This window comes from Bicyclus anynana, chromosome 3, assembly GCF_947172395.1.
Source record: "Bicyclus anynana chromosome 3, ilBicAnyn1.1, whole genome shotgun sequence".
NCBI lineage: Eukaryota > Metazoa > Arthropoda > Insecta > Lepidoptera > Nymphalidae > Bicyclus > Bicyclus anynana.
In genome coordinates, this window is record NC_069085.1 from 5,168,838 (window position 1) to 5,189,321 (window position 20,484).

Below are 20,484 nucleotides of genomic sequence, written 5' to 3' on the forward strand. Positions count from 1 at the left end.
AACTCACTAATAGGTACTAAGGCGTAAGAGATTGTGATAACTGTATTACGCCAATCATTTCTAATGAAGTACCCCCAAATTAGACACTACAGTTTTTCAACCAGCACCATTTACTGGCTTTGTAAATAAAATGTGGTGAAACGCGTATTGCGAAATGTTACAAGTAGAGCATAAAGCAGTGGGCACGATGTGACTCCTCTTGCATGGTGTGATTCCCACACTATCAGCTGTTCCACGGCCCAGCGCGTACGCATCGACCGCGTCACCGCCGCCCGAAGCCCGGCGCCTGATAACCGGAGTCTACCGTTTATAACTTCGGAATATGATTTTAAATGCCATTTGTTGTTCTATAGTTGAGTCACAATAACCGCAAAATTATGCTAGGTTGGCTATTGTTATTCAATTACACAGAGTACCTATGTATTATATATTTATCGTCAGTGATAACAAATACCGTCGGTCAGCAGTATTGTGGAAGATGCCTGGCGCCAGATAGCTGTTACAGACTATAAAACAATATAAGCAGCATTCAAGTGATACTTAAACAACTATAGTAGTTACGTTATAAATAACTTTATTTTATATTTTTATATTTTTATATTTTTATATTTTATATTTTTATATTTTTATATTTTTGTATTATTATTATTATTACTTTTGTATATTTTATATTGGGTAAATACCTTTAAATAAAAATTATTATTATTATTATTATTTATTGATTACATAGTAAATCTTTTCGTTATTAACAAATTATGAACAATTAACCTTTAATAGTAAGTTATCTTTAATAGTAGGAATCTTTAATGAGCAGGAATATAGAGTTAGAGAATGAAATAAAGATAAAAATTAAATTTGCTCTATGCCGAATTCATCAACAAAGTAAATCAATAGTTGTAACGATTTGTTTTATTCGACATAAAACGGTAAAAATATCTTTAACAGATTTTATTAATACAAATGTTTTATGCTACATTTGTTGGGTTATGGGAACGAAGTCTAATAGCAAACGTGAATTCAAAGAATGAATAGGAATAACATCATGAATAGGATTACTAATGACGTACGATGTAATTACGGCGCAGATTAAATTCGAAATTCCCGTTAACTCCATTCGTAACGCACGTTTCAACAACATTCACCATAAAATCCATCATTAGAAGTGCAACAGTATTGCAGTAAATGTATCCGCGCGTTCAACGGCAGACGCAAACAATCATAAAGAGAACAATATAGGGAATGATTTATTGACAGTTAGCCGGCGGCGCCCGGAGAGCAATTTACACTCCCGCAAAAAGTGACCGGAGCACACAGCGTATGATCGCAAGTGAGAATACCGCAAGTGAGAATACCGTTAATATTCTCTACGAGCGTTACCTGTTGATCTACGAGTTGTTAATGACTACATTCACGTCTACGTTGTTAATGACTTACATTCACTTAAATATTGATTATGTGTAACAACACAAAGTTCTGCTTCTCAATGCATGTACCTATCAGATATAACAGTGCTTTACTAAGTAAAAAATTGGTAGCATCAGATAGTTCAACTGTAATGTCACAAATTAAAGTACCGTTTGCGTTCTCTAAAGTGTTGTAGCAAATCAATAGATTGGCTACCGTGTTACGTTCACTTAAGGAAGATTCACATTATAGCTTCAACCAAAATGTAATGCTAATCCGACAAATAACACTCCGCAAAAACAAAATTGAATCAACACTCGTAAGTACTTTACAGTTAGCTTTTTCTGTGAAGACCAATATGAAGATAGATTTGTAAAGAACGGAAATTATATTTTTGCTGCCTTTACGTATTATTTTCAAACTTCGTCATGGTCATGCACTTTTTGAAGAGTGGTCAAAGTCACTATGATGCGATGCTTTTGGCGTTTTGTTGCATTGTAGGAATACTCGGCTATTGTGTTTTGGGTTGCCGCCTTCACTAGGTATGTCCATCGAGTGATCTTCCTTTTCATTCCTTGGCTCTGCAGCACCCTCAATCGACTCATTACTTCTTGGTCACTCCACTTTTAAAACTATACCAAGTAAAATGATAAATATCAACGTGAAGGCACTAACAAAAGTAACTTTAGAAAGCAAACTCGATAAGAAAACAAATTAGGCCACATCGATCTCGCCTCGATGTGCTAATAAAGCAATTGTCTGGTAAAGTGTGTCGGGCTGAAATCAAAACCCATTTCATTAGTTAGAGATGAGAAGGCATCCGATAACGAAGCCATTAGCGTCATAATTACCAGACTATAGGAGTATATCCAGTATACGAAAAGCTCGAACAATGATAGCGATCGCTCTCGAATACCGAGAAAGATTTCACGAACCAACGACATCGTGACACTCGTATCAACAACAATACTTGGTTCTTGTTTAGTTCGTTTTAAATTGCTTAGTTCCAAGTGGTAAGGGATTTGTTCAACACATTACATATGCAGTACATATTGAGCAATAAATATATTGTCCTCTATTGTGAAGTCAAATGTTTACCTTGAATATAGATGCTAAGTGACCTTACGTGATAGTATCATAATGTATCTCTAGAGACGCCGGTACAAAACTGCCCTCAGCTATTTGCCTACAATGTCACTAGGCCTGTAAATGTTACTGTGATATTCGTAGCTGGAATGTATTCTGATATTATAATAAATATTTGTAATTTTAATTAATTTGTTTAGATTGCTTTTGTTTTCATGAAATTGAATTGAATTTAAATTAAATTAACATACATTTGTTCAATCTAATCATGAAATAATTAGATTGAACTAATAGTTCAATGTAATCAGGAAATGTAGGTGTATTAATTCAATTAGATTATAAAATATTTGTAGATAAGAATCCTAATGTTCTAAATGGGCAATCCGGTACCATTTTCTTCACAAGCGCGAAATCTAATTAGTGTAATGCTTAAGTCACCTTAACTTTCTTCAATACCGTAATGGAATACACTAGAAAAACCTTAGTAATTGTTCCTTACAAAAGGAATAAAGAAAAAATACTATCTACCACTAGGTATTCAGTGGCCGTATTCGTATACTCAATATAATTAAGAGATGACTTGAAAGATACATTTAATTTGTGATTTGATTATTTGTACAGTTTCCTGTCAGTAAAATATTAAAATAAATTCTTTTTAGGAGATGATTTAAGAAGTTGAATGTACTTGTATAGATGTTATAAACTCGTTACTCAATTATCTCGTTTTAGATTAAATAAAGGATTTGCATAGTAAAATCCATATCGCGCTGAAACTCTTGTAAAATTGAATTATAGATCTATGAGTTTCAGTGCGCGACACTAATCCGGAACATTATTGATTGCTTCTACATAAATAATACGATTATAGTATAAGTATGAGACGGGGAAGGGTGGATTTTAATATACTAATGCGTGGGGATAAAATTACTCAACGGATGAATAATTTAGGCACGGAGAAAAATTATAAATCTACAAATCCAAGCTGTATAGAAGAAGTAAATGATAACATACATGTTTGCGTGTTAAGTATTTAGCATTAAAATATAAGAGTTCCTAATATAGGTTGTCTATTTTATACATACAAGATAAATATAAGGGTTGTTACATAGGTGGCTGAACCAATTATATTTCACAGAGCACTTTACGAAGTAGCTACTTGTCATGTCAACAACCAGCTGTGTAGTTTTTATACACGCATAGGGGAAAATTCAAAACTAAAATGGCTTCGTGCATAAAAAGGACAATCTGTGCAGTTTTCACGTAGCAAACCTACCTATATTAATGTCAAAACATTTGTTCCTATCTAACCTATCATATAACCTACACTGCGTTGTGATAAATGGAACCTAATATAATGGCCGACTTCGTGGTCGGGGTTTGAAGTGCCAGCTCGAGTGACTGGTGATATATTATGCTCATACGAATCTGTCATTATTTCTCTCTATACATCAACACAGCTGATACTGCTTTCATAATAACAGCTTTGTTTTGAAAATCTACAAAAACTGTTTTATTTCCAGTAATATATTCGAAACTAGTGAAAGCCGCGACTTCGTCTGAGTTTAACAGTGTTAAAATATCCATATTATAAACCTAACTTTTATATGCATAAAACTCTAATGATGAAAATGACATGAAAATCTTTATAAGATATAAGCGTACAGACGGTAGAACGGACAGTACCGACTTTGTTTTATACTATGTTAAGATTAAGAAGATAAGGATGTAGAACTTATTAAAAACCTACTCCTAAAAGCAATATTTAAAGGACTTTTTCATTCTTTACAACGGCACCGGAACCAAAATTATGCGAATATTAAAGGTCATTAATAGCTCTAGAACGTCAGAAGTTCAGAAAATAGAAATAATCTAAGATCAATAAGGTATGTTCTTTGGTGTACACTGTACAGGTTAACTGTATGTACTCGTATGTACATTTATAATATACTCAAGAGTTATACAATTTGTATAGGAATTTGCATGTAACTTTTTAAATAATACAATTTTACACAATTAATGTTGAAAAATGCAATTCGCAAGAATCATCATAATGGAATGCACAATAGTCAGCTATTGGCATTGACATTGAAAAACACAATTATTATTGTTGTTGTAGCGAGTGTACTAGGTAATTATGATATTATGTAATTACATTAAAACAGGTATCATAAAAGTGACCTCACGCAAACCAAATGCGTAAAAGTAGTTAGGACAGTAGTACGTTAATGTTAAAATACTGTGTCATATGTGCCAAAATGATGTAATATTATGAAAATAGCAAGTGTAAAGTTTAAAATGATGAAAATATTTGTATAATGAATATAATGGGGACGTTCGTCGTACAATCTTGCACTGTTCTTCATGGCATTTAACTATACGGCTTCCGTAAACATGGTTTATCTACATAATAAGTGATCAGTAACGGTACTAAATATTACACGCAATAATACTTGTTTAGCACAGTTTGACGATCTGCCTATTATGTTAATGTGTCTATTATTTGACCTTTCCAACGAACGCTTTTCAGTAATAACGAACCAAGGATAGGAATTCAATAAAAAAAATATCCATAGCATAGCTTAGCTTTTATGTAATTTATCAAAATTTTCTTTTGATAAAATTTTTCAAATGTCACGGTAATTTTTAATCCAATAAGCAACAAATTCAAAATTCTTTTAAGAAAACAAAACAAATAATGCTTGTAAATAAATCAGCTATATTAACGTTTAAAGTAACTTATGCTGGAAATAATAAAATTACAAAAGTGATTTTGCATGGCCCTGTATTAAGACAACAACTCTGTAATTCAATACTCACTGGTACTAAGGCAGGAACAGTCAATATGCATATCTAGATACAAAGCTTCGTAGATCAAGCAATTGTTCGTAACAAGTTGGGAGGACTCAAACAAGAGATTTCCTTGTTTTATTGAAAGTGGTGTTTCCCCTTGTCACGTCGAGTGTCACAAGTAGAAGACGGGGAGAACAATGTGTTGGAATTTTCAGTGGAACGTGAACGGGAAAATTATTAAGGGATCCTATTTGAAGGACCAAAGTGGTGTTTGAGGTTTAATATACTTAATACACGAACATTTGTACAATTTGTGTAAATACAACCATCTTTTGTAGAAAAATCCTGGATAATTCCAGGATTTTTCTACAAAAGATGGTTGTATTTACACAAATTACGTAATAGCAGAGTAGATCAAAGATATAAATGTTCTTTTTCTACTGACAACACGCAAGACCTGAGATGAGTTCCTGAAAACTGATGGTTAATCTATCTATTGTTTATAATATTACCTGAATAGGGAAACGTGTTAACTCAATAAAAAACTATAAATGTAATAAACTGACCTGACTTGAGACAATAAACGTTTATCAAGACAGCCTATCTACATAATACTCTGGCAAATGTAATTAATTTCCTACTTAACATATAACAGCTCCACCTACGCGAATTCTTCGTACACATCTAATAATCTTTCAATGCCAAGATAACCTTTGGCTTTAAAATGAGTAATATAGTATTTTTCAACGTTCATGACCTAAAAAGGATAGGCGAATTGTGGATTTTTTGTCACGCATACCGTAATGAGTCGTTTTAATTTAATCAAAATTAAATTGTCCTTGTATACTCAGAGCACAGTCCATGGCCATGGGTAAACTGACATCGCAATATACGTACCTAATGCGAATATTTACTTTATTGCATTAAGCACGTAATGGTACAGGTACTACATATAATATTATACATATAAATCTATCTTTAACCAAAGCTGGTTACCCATTACATCATATCTACGAATAGTTAACGTGTTCGAACAGTATATCATGACGTTAATACAGTTGGATAACTCAAAAGCAATATATCAAAACTTGATCACACAACGAATGGGGTTTTAGGATTTGTGTCGGGAGTATGTGGGCCGTGTCAAACCCCAATTGAACTATTAAATTGAATTAAATCCATTGGCTACATTGATGAGTTATTGCATATTATGGTTTATAGTGCACAGCTTTAAAGCTTTTATACAACTAGTAATGCAATAGTTCAAAGAATAGATTCTCATTGATGTATATCAATCGCTCGAAAGAAATCCTACAAGTAAGCGTAGTCATAGTCAATAATAAATATAAATGTGAAAACTTTCCAGTGGTAATAGAAAGCATGTTAAATAGTATTGTAAAAACTAACATATATCTACACATTGCTCTACTTGTGTCATTTATGATTACCATAAGCCGCTACCAAAGACACATTGTAAAAGGCATTGTCAAACATTACAAACCCAAAATAGAATCGCCGTCAATCGTACGTAACAATAATCGAAACCGGTCTTGTATTTGGTATTGAACGCTAAACAAATTTGAATTACCCACAGCACTAGCAAAGAAAATATACTGAATATATCTACTAGAGAAAATAACTACAGAGTTGTCGACCGTTCTATTAACTCGAGGATGTATGGGAATCTCAGTTTTACCCTCTTGATTTACGCCAGATACAATGGCTTAGGGTAGATAAGCAGGGAAATTTGGGTGTAGACCTTTTTTACCAAAAAGTAAATGAATTTTTCGGATAGGTATTCACTAAATTACAAACGCTACGTAAATAGTAATTTTATAAATGGTAAAAAGTTAAATGATAAGAATTTCTGGGATAAAAAGTACGCTTTTTATATTTTGTAACAGAGAAATCTGGTCTGCAAAATTTTCCTTAATAATATGTCCCTAAGTTTGAAGAAATACCGTAAGTATCTTCGCTAAATAGAGAGCAGTAACGGGTCTTGCTGTTCAAGATTTTTTATGCCCTTGGTGTACGAAAGAAGTCGTGCATATCTGATTGTCATAACAAACTTTGGGTCATGATTTACTATTTCAAACATGTGCTATAAAATATATCAACATTATATAAATCTGAAGATAGGTATGCGATAAACCTGCTTAAGGCTTGACATTTATTACCTCTTTATTTTCACGAAAAATAATAAAGTATTCGATAACAGTTATTCAATGTTCTCACGAAACCAAAGTACATAGAGAAATGAAAGTGGATGCATTAAATCGATTCGCCTGGCGCCTCGGTGTCCACCCCAGTTATTACCTGCATCGAAGCAACAACATAAAATAAAACTGAGTTTTCCCACACATTCGGTACATGAGGCTAACAAATTGCTCGACATAGACAAATTTGGAATTTTGGTATTTCAAATTTCTTTATGTCCAGCATTTTGCCTAAATAGTTGCAACTGGAGAAAGAAAAATTACAATTGCAAAATGCGAAATTAGTATCAGCTGTTATAATTATTTTACTAGATAAATTAAAATGTTTCGTCTCTATATTAGACTGAAATTAGATGAACGATTTTAACAGATTTAGATTTTAATTAGGAGCCTCAAACGATACTTATTTCACGCCGCTTTGTTGTATATTATCTATATATGTGTTAGATACTTCAAGCTTTTAACTTCAAAGCTGTACGTATGATGTTAAATCATATTTCTTACAGAAAGCCACACCCCACTCAAAGGTGAAATGGCTTCGGTAACTTTGTCAAGAAAATTGAGTTTTACAGCGATCGTGGCACAGCTTGTTTACTTTACTCTGTCCTACATCTATTGGAGCGAGGCAATTTGAAAATTTTAGCGGATATATAAAAGGTTTATATGTTTGAACTGTCGCTTGTGGAAATGTGACCATTTTTTCATCCAACTATGATAAACGCTTTTAGTATTAGAGCTCTTTGTGATTAAGGAAGTACTGTCACTATGGTAAGCATCCTGGAAGCAGTACCGCTGTTTCAGTATCATATTATTTGAAAACGAGATACGCGCAAATTTTAGGAAAGTGATTAGTACAAGAAAAATACTATATATAGATACCTATAGAAGAGTGATAAACACAGAACAGATAATTCTAGGATGTGTTCCTAAAAATTGTCGTTTTCCAATAAAAGCCGCGTGACCCACTTACTTACACCACTCACTTTTGTACCAAAAAATGACAAAGCAAATCAACCTATGTATAGAATCCCAACATTCTATTGTAGCGTTGCCTCCATTGAGTCGATTATGACAAATGGGATATCAATTGATATGTCTCCTGTGTTAATTTCTTAGTTAATAGATTTTATATACGGTCATCCACTTTACTTTACCTGTATTTCATATAGTCATCTAAAAATGTTTTTGGTTAGTAGACCATATTTTTTTATTAATTCATTGTTGATTTAAATCACATATGGTAAAGAGTTACGGGGATGGCTAATCCATGGCGAGAGAAAGCGGACAGTCCACTACGCTGATATGTTTAGTTAAGTCCCGTAGAAACCGAGTACAGTAGATATTAATCTAAACGTAAAATTTAACTTGAAATTTAGTAAATTGTTGTCTTTAATAATAATGTTTTTTATTAATTGTAATATTGCATTTGACTGTCAAGTACAGTTTTTGAGAAAGAAATATCAGTGAAGGATTATTTATATATCATCTAATCTTCATTCTTCTTTGATAAGTTTTTTGCTATATATTTTAAAAAGAAATTTCCAATTATGCAACTGATATCTTAATCTTGTAGAAAAAAATGGAACGATTAGGTATATAATATTTATATAAAATGCCAAATTGCTCAATACTTTAAAAGTAATATTATTATGGATTTTTACGAAAATAACTGTTTTGAACTACTTATTTTGGCTAAAAGCCAGTAAGAACTGTGCTAGACAGATTCCCGCAGTACTACAGTTTTACAGCTTATGTAAAACACTGCATTGGAGATTTCGACAAATAGAGAACATATGAATATATTTATTTTCTTTTTGTTGCAGATGACAACAATGAAGAAAACAAACCACTGTTCTAGTGGTTGGTGGGTGGTGTTACTGACGGCTACATTGGCAGTGGGAGCTATAGCCGATGCTGGTGTCGGGCTTTTCAATGCTCGACTTAACCAGATCGTCACATCCAGTACACTCAAATGGGCGAACATGAAGAAAGAAGCCATGGAAAACTATGTCATTGGGGCAGAATCACAACAAGGTATAAATCAATGTGTATTGTACAGACAACAAATGTTATGTTACTTTAATAAGGATATTTTATGATTTCTCTTTATTCCTCACTAAAAAGGATTTAAGCTTTTTAGAGGATCTCGTACAGGGACGTATTACTACCATGCTTATTTCTGCCACCAACCAGCACTGGTGTATTACGGTCTAAACGGCATGGTTGCCGGTGATATTACAGGCATTTGACGCTTAACATCTATGCCTGAGCATCATGGACACATGACGGCACTTTGTAAGACCTTCTTCGAAAGCCCTGGGAAGTATTGCTTTGTTTTAGCGATGGTTTTCCACTTGGGCAATTTTACTTGGTCCGTCAACTACTACTTCACATAAAAAAGAAACGCTTTTAATTTAGACTGGCATTTTTGATTATGAACCATGCAAATTTTCAAGTTTCCATGCTATTTTATTATTATGTATCTCGTACGTTCTTATCAGACAATCACCTTTTTGTTCGTCTGTTAGGAAAGCACTGCTGACGCTGATTATTTATTTTTAGGTCCTGTTTACTTGTGCAGAACGAGACATGAAGGTGATATGCTCTTAGGTCAGTTAAGACCTGACTACACATCTTGTGCCGTGTCGGGAACTAAAAGCTACGACATATTCGAAGTACTGGAAAATATTGAAAACGCATCTCTTATCATATGGAGTCCCTGGTACAAATTTAATTCGAAACCTAGCGGTGGAGTTGTCGTCGATTCGTCCCTTGATTCAGTCTTTATAGGTCGATTAAAATCAGAGACCGACTTTTCGCACAATATCGGAAGAATAATCTATGAAAGTACAGTTGGTCATTTGATTACATTCAATGAAATATATAGTGAGTTACAGGAAAATAGCGGAGAGATTTTATTGGAGATTGAACCTGTCAAGTACAAATTGGAAAATGTTGAATTAGATTTAGAAACTCAACATGAGAGGCAAATGGATCCTCAAGTATATGAAGAACGGGTGTTAAGAAATGATGACGATGTTGGTGCTACTGTGACAACAGAAATAGAGTACAAGTACAATTATACTTTGTCTTGGGGTCACGGGCACGGCATCGCTATCGGTTTGAATACTACTATAGAAACGAGCGATGGAACAATATATCCGCAAATAGAGTGGGCCAACCCATTCAGCGAGGAAAGAAAAGAACTGTATAAACTGGAAAAGTATCTAGAACCGGGCACAGCATGCAATGTGACTTTCAGAGGCAACAACACCGACCGCGACGTACAATATACAGCGAAGTTAATAACTTATTATAAAGCAAATGACCCACGATCAAGACAAATGAGAGGAGAGAGGATCGAAAATACAGTAGAAGTTGAAGCAATATATGGCGAAATTTATTACACAGTAAACAATACACTTGTGCCAACAACTACTACTACCACTACTACAACTACGACAACCACAACAACAACAACACAAGCACCCACCCAACCACCATCAGCGCTAGAAAAGAACGACGTTGGAATGATTATGGATAGCAATGATATATTAATGAACAGCAGTGAAGATATAGTAAAAGGTCCCCCTAAGGAAGACATCAACCGCGCAGTAGTCGGAGGGCTCGGCAGCAAACCGGAAAATGGTTCCGGCACCAAGATATACAGCTTAAGCTATTTATTGTTTGCGCCGATACTAGCTTTATTCCTATAAATGTATCATTATATCTTAACCATGTAAATAAAAAATAATAATATATGTATCATCTATCATCATACTTCTTGATGTTATTAAAATGTTGTGGCAACTATGCTTACCGCGGTTGCTTTTTACCCGAGAATACGATACGACTTTCTGGGAGTATTATGTAAATAAAGAGAAGTTTTTGTTTAAAGACATTCCTGTTAAATATTTTCATTCCAAATGTATAAATTACCCCAAGAAATCCATTTGTATATAGACTTTGTATATAGTTAAGAATATGAAAGTCGCAGAGCGACGACAAATTATCTTTTAATTACCACAAATATATTGGTTATATTTGTTTACTGAAGTATAGTAGCGTATACCACTTTTCCAACTATTAATTTATTTTTATTTTCATGGCGAATAATTCAGCAAAATTAAAATATATTATGTTGATGTTATATGTTCTTAAAGTTTACACCTATAAAATAATCACACCAGGAAATATTATAATACTATACTGTGTAGTACACGAGACTTGATTTAATGGATTTTTGATAATGTCACAATCTTCTTAATCTATGTTAATTATTTCCATGGACCCTCCTATTTTCAAAACGATTAAGTATTCATTTTAAAAATACTTTATTTATTTCTGGATCTGGATTATAAATAAATAGTTTCCAAATTCGTATTTCAAGTCAACTATATCTAATTGGAAAAATTATTTATTGTAATTTGTAGTAACTAACTACATATATTATGTTTCTTACTTGAAGCCTATTCTCAGGAATATTTCTCTGCATTGTTATAATAATAAAAACGTTAAATATCTACTTTGAGATTTGCATAATTTATAGAATGTAAGTATTACACTGAATCAAATTAAAATGCTTGACGGAAACAACGGATAATGAATCGCAAAATTCATATTTTTGTAATATGTCGTAGAACATATCTTTCGAGTACCTCTATATTATAGTTTTTTACTTTAATATAATTTCTTATATTTGTTATTTTTAGTTGTAAGTCACAAAGATTTAAATCCAGATTAAAAGATATTACTTTAATTACAGCTTTTAGCGTTAGTTGATAAATTAATTTATTTGTTTTAGGTTATTTTGTGTGAGATACAACCGTACCGGTACTCCGATAATGTATTATTGTGAAAGATTTAAATCTAATTATTATAACTTTGTTATTAAGTACCAAAGTTACATTTTCTTTATAAAGTTTACCTTACATTTAGAGTAATCGATTATTATCAATATCTTTAGCTTCCTGTTATATAAGTATATCAATGAATACACCAAGTAGCAAGGAAATAGTTTGATATAAGTGTTATAATGCTTAGCTGTGTTTGTGAATGTGAACAGAATGAATATTTTTGTATGGACACATGCTGAGCGCACATTAATGACTTTTCAATAAACTTACAGGTTCATCAGCAGATTCTTCTCCGTCGAGAACTTTAATTAATATATTCATGAACACAATATTCAGAAGTCGTTAATGCGCGTTTGGCTTTTGATTGTCAATGTTAGTAATATTATTGGTGTAACGATACATAATTAATGTTAATGTTATATCGTACCTACGTAATTGTAGTGTCATTAATTCCAAGACGTCACGTGTCCATTCATTATTATTATTATTATAAAACAAATCATTGTTATGTGGTTTAAGCCGAATCTCATTATTAACATAAATTATATTTTTTAAAGATCAATATCCCACCTAGTATTACATTATCACTTAAGATTTAGAATATAAAAATATCCTTCAATTGTATTAAACAAAGAGTTATTCGATGTGTAAAATTGGCTTGAACTAAAATATAAATAACCTTACAAATACATGATCTATTTTACAATCAATCAAAAAGCCCTATGGCAATGTAGGCGAACCTTGGTTGCCTAAAGCATTATATTAAATTTATATTTGGCAAAACAATTCTATGTTTACGTAGACATGCCTAGTCTTAGTCAATAACAATATAAAATTCAATATTTTCAATTAAACATACATTATAAACGCTTTTGAAAAGTCTAGTCTGTCTGTTGTGGCAGACATAGCAGACTGTTTATATTTTATTCAGTAATTTATTTTTCAATATGTTTGTTTATTTCATGGTTTTCATTAAAACACACGAGTACATAAATATGTATGTATTTGTATTCATCATGAGTAGTATTTTATGCTTTATGCATTTAGAGGAGTGGCTCTTTTTAAAAGTTAGAATTAATTCATGAATCTCAAAATCAAGATTGTTTGCGAAGCATAATTGTGATGTTCTATGTAAGTTTTGTTTTCAATCATTAAAGCGTAACTATAAAAATGAAGTTTTATTATTAAAATTATTTACTTATCTAGTAATTTATTGTTCAGGACTGTAACAGATATAGGTAGGTAGAAGTCGTCCTTTTTTTCGAAAAACTTACCTTCTTTATTAATAATAATAATTGACCTTTTCTGTTACATGTCAAATAAGTTGAGTAGTTAATATGACCGCATTAGTAATAATTCATAATATTTATAATAAATAATGTCTTTTTTCACCAACCTTTTGATTTGAGGTATATTAATTTTCCCGTCTCCTTTCAATTAGTTGGAAAAACTGTATCGAGATACGAGTACGTGGGTTGCAACGTAACGTACAACAATACTCCAGCCGACAGTATTTATTATCAGCAAATCAAAACCTGTAAAATTAATAATACCTAAATAGCTAATGAGCTGCTCTCCCAAAGCACAGCTGCTGCTCTTGTATTAGACCAGATTCGGATATGAATGCAGTAGAAGAGGCATACAACATAAGAGAGACCATTCCCTAATCCCTTCAGGTCGGAACAAAAGCTAAGGTGCTTGACAGCATAAAGAGCATAGCAATACAAACATATTCCTGGATGAGGTCGGTCACAAGCAACAATATATAAATGAATATACCTCCCTATAGAGAGAAATAAATGTGAACACTAAATAGTTTGAAATGATTTTAAGTTACAATTTCATCCACATCTATTCAAGGCGCGTTTGGAACCCTCGTAACTTTAATTTTAAGTTTACGACCAATTATTATCACCATTATGTATTAATATTAATATATACTGAGGGTTCGAAAGTGCTTGTAAACTAACAGCCGTTTTCAATGACCTATCTATCCGCCATTTCGCTTACTAAAGTTAAGAAAATACATTTTTTTTTCTTTTCTGCTTTCCAATAACCTACTGACAGATAGTTTGACTATGTGAAGATAGTTTGACTGTTACTGATAATCGAGGATAGCTATCTATCTGTTATCTTGGATAGGTTACTGTTACTGATAATCGAGGATAGCTATCTATCTGTTATCTAGGTTATTGAAAACGGCTGTAAGCCCAATTGAAATAAATGAACTTTGACTTAAACCTTCACAATCAATCGCAGTTCCGTTAAAACTGGGCCACATCATCACATATAAAAACATATACGTATGTAAATATTAAGAAAGTGTAGGTACTCGTATAGGTAACGGAAGAGCCCGCGGTCGGTAGACAATGCAGCTACCTGTGCTAAATAAAAGATGAAGCCTCTTGAATAGGAATCAATTGACCTCAATATTGGCCTCATTTCCCGCGCTGTTAACGAGACAACGGATTTAGAACATACTAGAGATCTAGCCTGACTTCGCACGGTTTGCAAGGCAAGACCACAGAACACATGAAGTTTCACATCATAAATGTTCTAGATATACCTACGAGTAGGTATTATCCACATTATAAGAAAGTAAGTATGTCTGTCTGTTTGTCAGTCCGTCTGTCTGTTACTTCTTTACGGCTTAAGTACTAAGCCAATTTAGATGAAATTTGGTATAGCGGTACCAACCTAAATATGACTTTGTAGTATAGGCTAGGTAATATTATCCCAGAATAGTACATTACTGTAGTGGCCGGAAAGAGAGGCATTGATGGACGAACGTGTGGGCCGAGGCGAAGCCGAGGCACACATGCGTAAGTTCATCAATGCCTAGTTGCGGCCAAGGCTTGTATACTTTTCTCAAATAATGCGCGGAAATTAGTACATTAATTTCTTAAAATTTAATGTGGATTTTCCGGTCGAGGTTTTACGGGAACGGAATCGCGGGCATCCGCTAGTCAAGGCATAAAAAGAAATTTCAAAGCCTCGTTACAGTCCCCCGGCCGGATATTTCACAGGCGGTTCAACGACGGGGGAGGGGCACAACACTTAATACAGCCTCTTCCAACTTATGTGATGCGATAAAAGAACGATGGTAATACATTATCCTTTGTACACTTCTATGCCTACTTTTGTTATGAAAGGAGTAACATAAAAATCGAACAATGGAACCCGTTATGTTTGTAATGATAAGAGTATTTAAGATAACTTCCAAAACTACGTAATAGAACAGTAAGTCTTTGAAGTTTTTGTAACTAACGTTGGACTAAACAATGGGTAGTCTTCGAAATATGAGGTCTATGAACTGGGTCGGCTATGGAGTATTGAACTTTTTCTTCCAAGTAATTATCAGCCTTGAAGTCAGTCGTGGGACACCTCAGTACCTTGGCAAGCATGCATAGTCAAACATTATTCTAAAACGCCATCCACCATCCGATAAGCTTGAAGGGCTTCACATTTAATTAACTGGTCGTGTGCTGGTCGCGATCTGGATGTCAAGCCGTTAGTGCTGCAGGCTCATGTGCTGATTGTATAGTGGGTGGTTAGCATAAGCCTACTAACCTGCATGGAGCACTGTGTTAGATCTAAGCTACCAATCCCTTGCTTTTATGCAGGGGCGTAGTTACTGCCTTATCTATCAATGATACAGCCCCAGCCCCCAGCTACGTGGGCACCATTAGTTTGAAAGCAAAAATTTGATTAGAAATATTATTATAATTCCCGGAGAAAAAAAAAATATATACAAAAACTCTTAAAGAGATTTTCGGAATTTGCCGCTCGTCTATTGAGCCCCCCTACTAACTTGATACAGGACACCTTCAAGGCAAGCAATACTTGCCTTGGAGGCTTTTTTTTATCCTTTACAAGTTAGCCCTTAACTACAATCTCACCTGAGGGTAAGTGATGATGCAGTCTAAGATGGTAGCGGGCTAACTTGTTCGGAGGAGGATGAAAATCCACACCCCTTTCGGTTTCTACACGGCATCGTACCGGAACGCTAAATCGCTTGGCAGTACGTCTTTTGCCGGTAGGTTGGTAACTAGCCACGGCCGAAGCCTCCCACCAGCCAGATTTGGACAAATTAAGAAAATATCAATCTGCCCAGCCGGGGATCGAACCCAGGACCTCCGTTTTGTAAATCCACCGCGCATACCACTGCGCCACGGAGGCAGTGCTCTTATGAGTGAATGTGGGACGGAATATGTCCCCTCCTTCCTTACAGTGGGCTATTTTATACGCTGGTGATATTAGTTATGACGGTGATCTGGGGAATGATTACCCACTTAACATCTATAGTTGAATATTCTGTTTCTAATAACGCCAGCGAACGTCCATCCAAAGTTCACGGTTGTGGCATTTACTGGCGTAAAGTAGGGTGCGTCTGTAATGCTCCTCGCTCCGCAGCGGTCATAAAATAAATCATTTCACTGGGAACTAATAGGCCTATCAAAAGTACAACGAGGATTTCCAAACGTTATACTAAAATAAAAAAATATTACTACTTATGTTATATACCTCTGTATAGTAGGTACCTAAAAGCCTAATTTCCCGGACCTCAAAAAACAGCAAATTGTTGAAATTTAAACTATCGTGAGTGTTATTCATATTAATTGATTATGAAACACGGCTAAAACTCACGTGATATTAGGTCGGAGTATGTATGTTTATACCAACAGATATGAGTTTGTAGCCGGCTTTTCCTAGCTCATGACTAAGGGCCCCGTATGGGTTCGAAACTGGTCGGGCATACTCCGACCTAATATCACGTGAGTTTAGCCATGTTTCATAATCAATTAAATTGTTGAAACCTTCAGATTTGAGTAAGGTAGTAGGTACATGTTGCGGTGGTTAATACCAACAGATATGAGTTTATAGCTGGCTTTTCCAACCTTAAGAACCAGTGATAGTCTCTTTAAAAACTAGTCAAATTAAAGAGTTTTCAAAAAGTGCTTGTAAACTAAGCCTACTTAAAATAAACGATTTTTATTTGGATTTTGAAATCGGATGGGTTCACCAAGAAGAACTAATGACACTGTATGTTTTTTGCATAATAGCCCCTTCGGTTTTGCATAATAGCGTTCAAATAGAACAAATGCATTCCCAAATCACGTCAGCGTTTTAAACACGCGAGCTGTGTTACATTTTGGGCGTTGGAAATAGACCTTTAAATTAACTTTATACTTAACGCTCGTTAAAAAAACACTCGTGCGAATGGGGGCTAAATTGTGACAGTTACAAAATTTACAAAATCAAATTATTATCAATCTAAGTCCGCCAACCCACATTAGACAAGCATGTTGGGTCTAGGCTCCATATCCCCTCTCTTATAAACAAGGAGATCTGGCTCTGAAATGGGCCATTAAAATCGTCTGCTAATGATCATATTATACTAGTTTACTGATTGCCTTCCAAGTATTTTTAAACCTGTAAATTACTTCCGTTTGGCGTTTGTTAACTGACCACAGCCTGAGCAAATTCTGGGAAAATTACCTCCCCAAATTACTTACCAAACCGGAAATCAACATCCGAAGTGAAACCCCGCGCGAAAAATTTAAAACGCCGTTAGAACGACTCACCACATTACTAAGCAAAATGCTTTACAATCGAGGACTTATATTTAGCTAGAAGCCGCTTGCTCATTCAGAATTAGCCTTATTTTAATGACCCACTGCAGGGCCAGAACTCAGACCTCTGCCCTTTTTTTCGGAGATTTGGAACTTTAGAGAATACTACGGAGAATATTAGCCATTTCTTGAATATTAATCCCCTTTCTCCTCCGACGAAGCGAGTAGCTTGTGCTATGTGGATCCGATAATGGTCCAGGGACGGGGGTTCGCAGCCAAGACCTCGTATTACCTTAGTACTTTTTATTATAAATGCGAAAATAACTTTATTTATTTGTAGATTTCACGCTTAAACCACTACATAGATTTTTAAAATTTCTTTACCGATGGATGTCTACATTGTCGTCGAGTAATATAGGCTATATCGTATCCCCGTATGCCCACAGGAACGGGAACTACACGAGTAAGCCCGTGGAGCGTCCGCTAGTGAGAATTATTACTTCCACACAGTTGGTTCCCGCGAGATCACAACAACTGTATTTTTGGCGCAATTGGGTATTCGCAATGCGACGCAACGAGACAACGAACCCGGATTATACAACATTCGCATTACCTATTTATACATTTACTTACTATGCGAGTAAAAACAGCGAAACGTATGACTAAAATACCTACAAAACCTGCACTATTGTAGGTAGGTACATACATTATTACACTAAAAAAAACATCGTATTCGTAGGTTAAACTTTTCCGAGCATCGTCTTATACATATGTTATCTGTGGCATCGAGCGAGATTTTTCGCGTCTTGAATAGCGTAGGTAAGTAGATAGCTGATTCCACAGTGCCGAGCAGTTTGAAGAAGAAAGTCTACGAACAGTGCGTGTTGCCAGTGATGACTTACGGATCTGAGACCTGATTGCTGAATGTGGCCCTCATAAAAAGGCTCAGTCACTCAGCGGGTGATGGCTGATGGAGCGATCGAATCAGAAATTAGGAGATCCGCAAAAGTACCTGAGTAACTGACATAGCTCAGCGAGTCGCGAAGCTGGACGTTGGGGTCCCAAAGTGATGGAATGGCGACCACGCATTGGAAAGCGCAGGGTTGGTCGACCCAGCATTGGATGACCGAGGACATCATGCGACTTGCACAGAGCCGCTGGATGCTGGCGGCTCGAGACCATTTTGTTCGGAAGTCCATGCAAGAGGCATATGTCTAGCAATGGACGTCCATCAGCTGTTAATGATGAGTTAGATACGTACTTTATATATGACCTGTGCGTCATATTTTGCAGACGTCTTAAAGATTACGTCCGACTTTACCAATGTCCTTTTTATTGATTGCTTAATAGGCGGTACCTACCAAAAATCATTCAATACGGCTTTACTTTCCGAGGCACAGAGGTACAGAGGTCTGCTGGTTTTCTAGGTACTACCTACTACGACTACGACTTATTTTTGTTGGCCTGACCCGGGATTCGAACTTAGGAATTTAAATATAACAGGTAAAATATTCGAGGAATGAAACTGCACTTGAAATAATGAGATTCGCAATTGTATACCTAGCGTCTCTTGGGGTTATTTATATCTGTCGCCAGGTGCCGGCGGGCGGGGAGGCAGACAAGAAAAATGTTTATAACCATCCGATACGCGAAACGTTAGGAGATATCTATTTATTATACATACATAGATGGACGGGCCACGGGTCAAACGCTCAAAGCAAATCGCTACGAGCGTCAGCGTCAAGCTTCAAACACAGACGTGTTCTTTAAGGTACTTCAACCATGCTTGAATTCCAACCACGGTTCAAGGTCACACACAGGCCATTATACATGCCCCAATACAAAGCTTTGTACATCAAATCATCATCATCAAAACCGCAAATATCTTTTTTTTAATCATGACTGGAACCTACGTGAAAAGCTTAACTTAGTACCTACGGGTGGTGACTATAATAATTCAAAGCGCGGCAATGGAAACTCTAGAATTTTCGGATTTGAGTACATTAGTAAGTACACAAATAAATATGTATATAAGGATTACCTTAGATCGTAGAGCTGATATAGGTAATTTTGTATTGAGTCACAGGAGCCTCTTAATAGAAAATAATAATAGAAGACAATTCCGCCCGTTACTTTTTCAATTTTGAGGCTTGATTCAAGAACAAATGAAGTTCTATATTATTTTGTAAAGCAAAAAAAGTGTAATAGCTTAGTTTGCACGAAACTCGAGTTTACAAAACAGTTGATTGCAAGTAAATGGTATAGGTACCAGTGGCGAAGGATGGAATTTAAATGAAGGTAAGCCGTTCCAAGTAAAAGGAAAACTCCGCTTTCTCATATATCTAGAGCTAGACACAGTACAACAATGAAAATTCATAAATTTTTAAAAGGTAACCCGGCGGAAATCGGCTTGCATGAACTCTTCGCCGTTGATCTATCTGAAATTCCTAATCTTGGTTTTTTTGTTAGAAATTATATTTCGTAACATAAAGTAAGAGATGCAATAGTTTCATGGCCCATCCCATAAGGCTAGGTTCGTCACTCTATTTACGATTTTGT

General features: G+C 35.0%; 2 protein-coding genes across 4 annotated transcripts in view; one reads left to right on the forward strand and one right to left on the reverse strand.

Annotated features, from left to right (window-relative positions):
• The window catches only part of LOC112048310 (protein unzipped), a 39,698-nt gene extending 26,175 nt beyond the window's left edge, over positions 1-13,523 (forward strand). For both annotated transcript variants that reach the window (XM_024085797.2, XM_024085798.2), the window contains 2 exons: positions 9,320-9,530; positions 10,059-13,523. In XM_024085797.2, coding sequence (XP_023941565.1) covers positions 9,320-9,530; positions 10,059-11,212 — 1,365 coding nt within the window. In that variant the 3' untranslated portion in view covers positions 11,213-13,523. The remainder of the gene's footprint in view (positions 1-9,319; positions 9,531-10,058) is intronic.
• The window catches only part of LOC112048311 (mitoguardin), a 65,175-nt gene that overhangs the window by 37,058 nt on the left and 7,633 nt on the right, over positions 1-20,484 (reverse strand). The gene's annotated exons all lie outside the window — the stretch shown is intronic.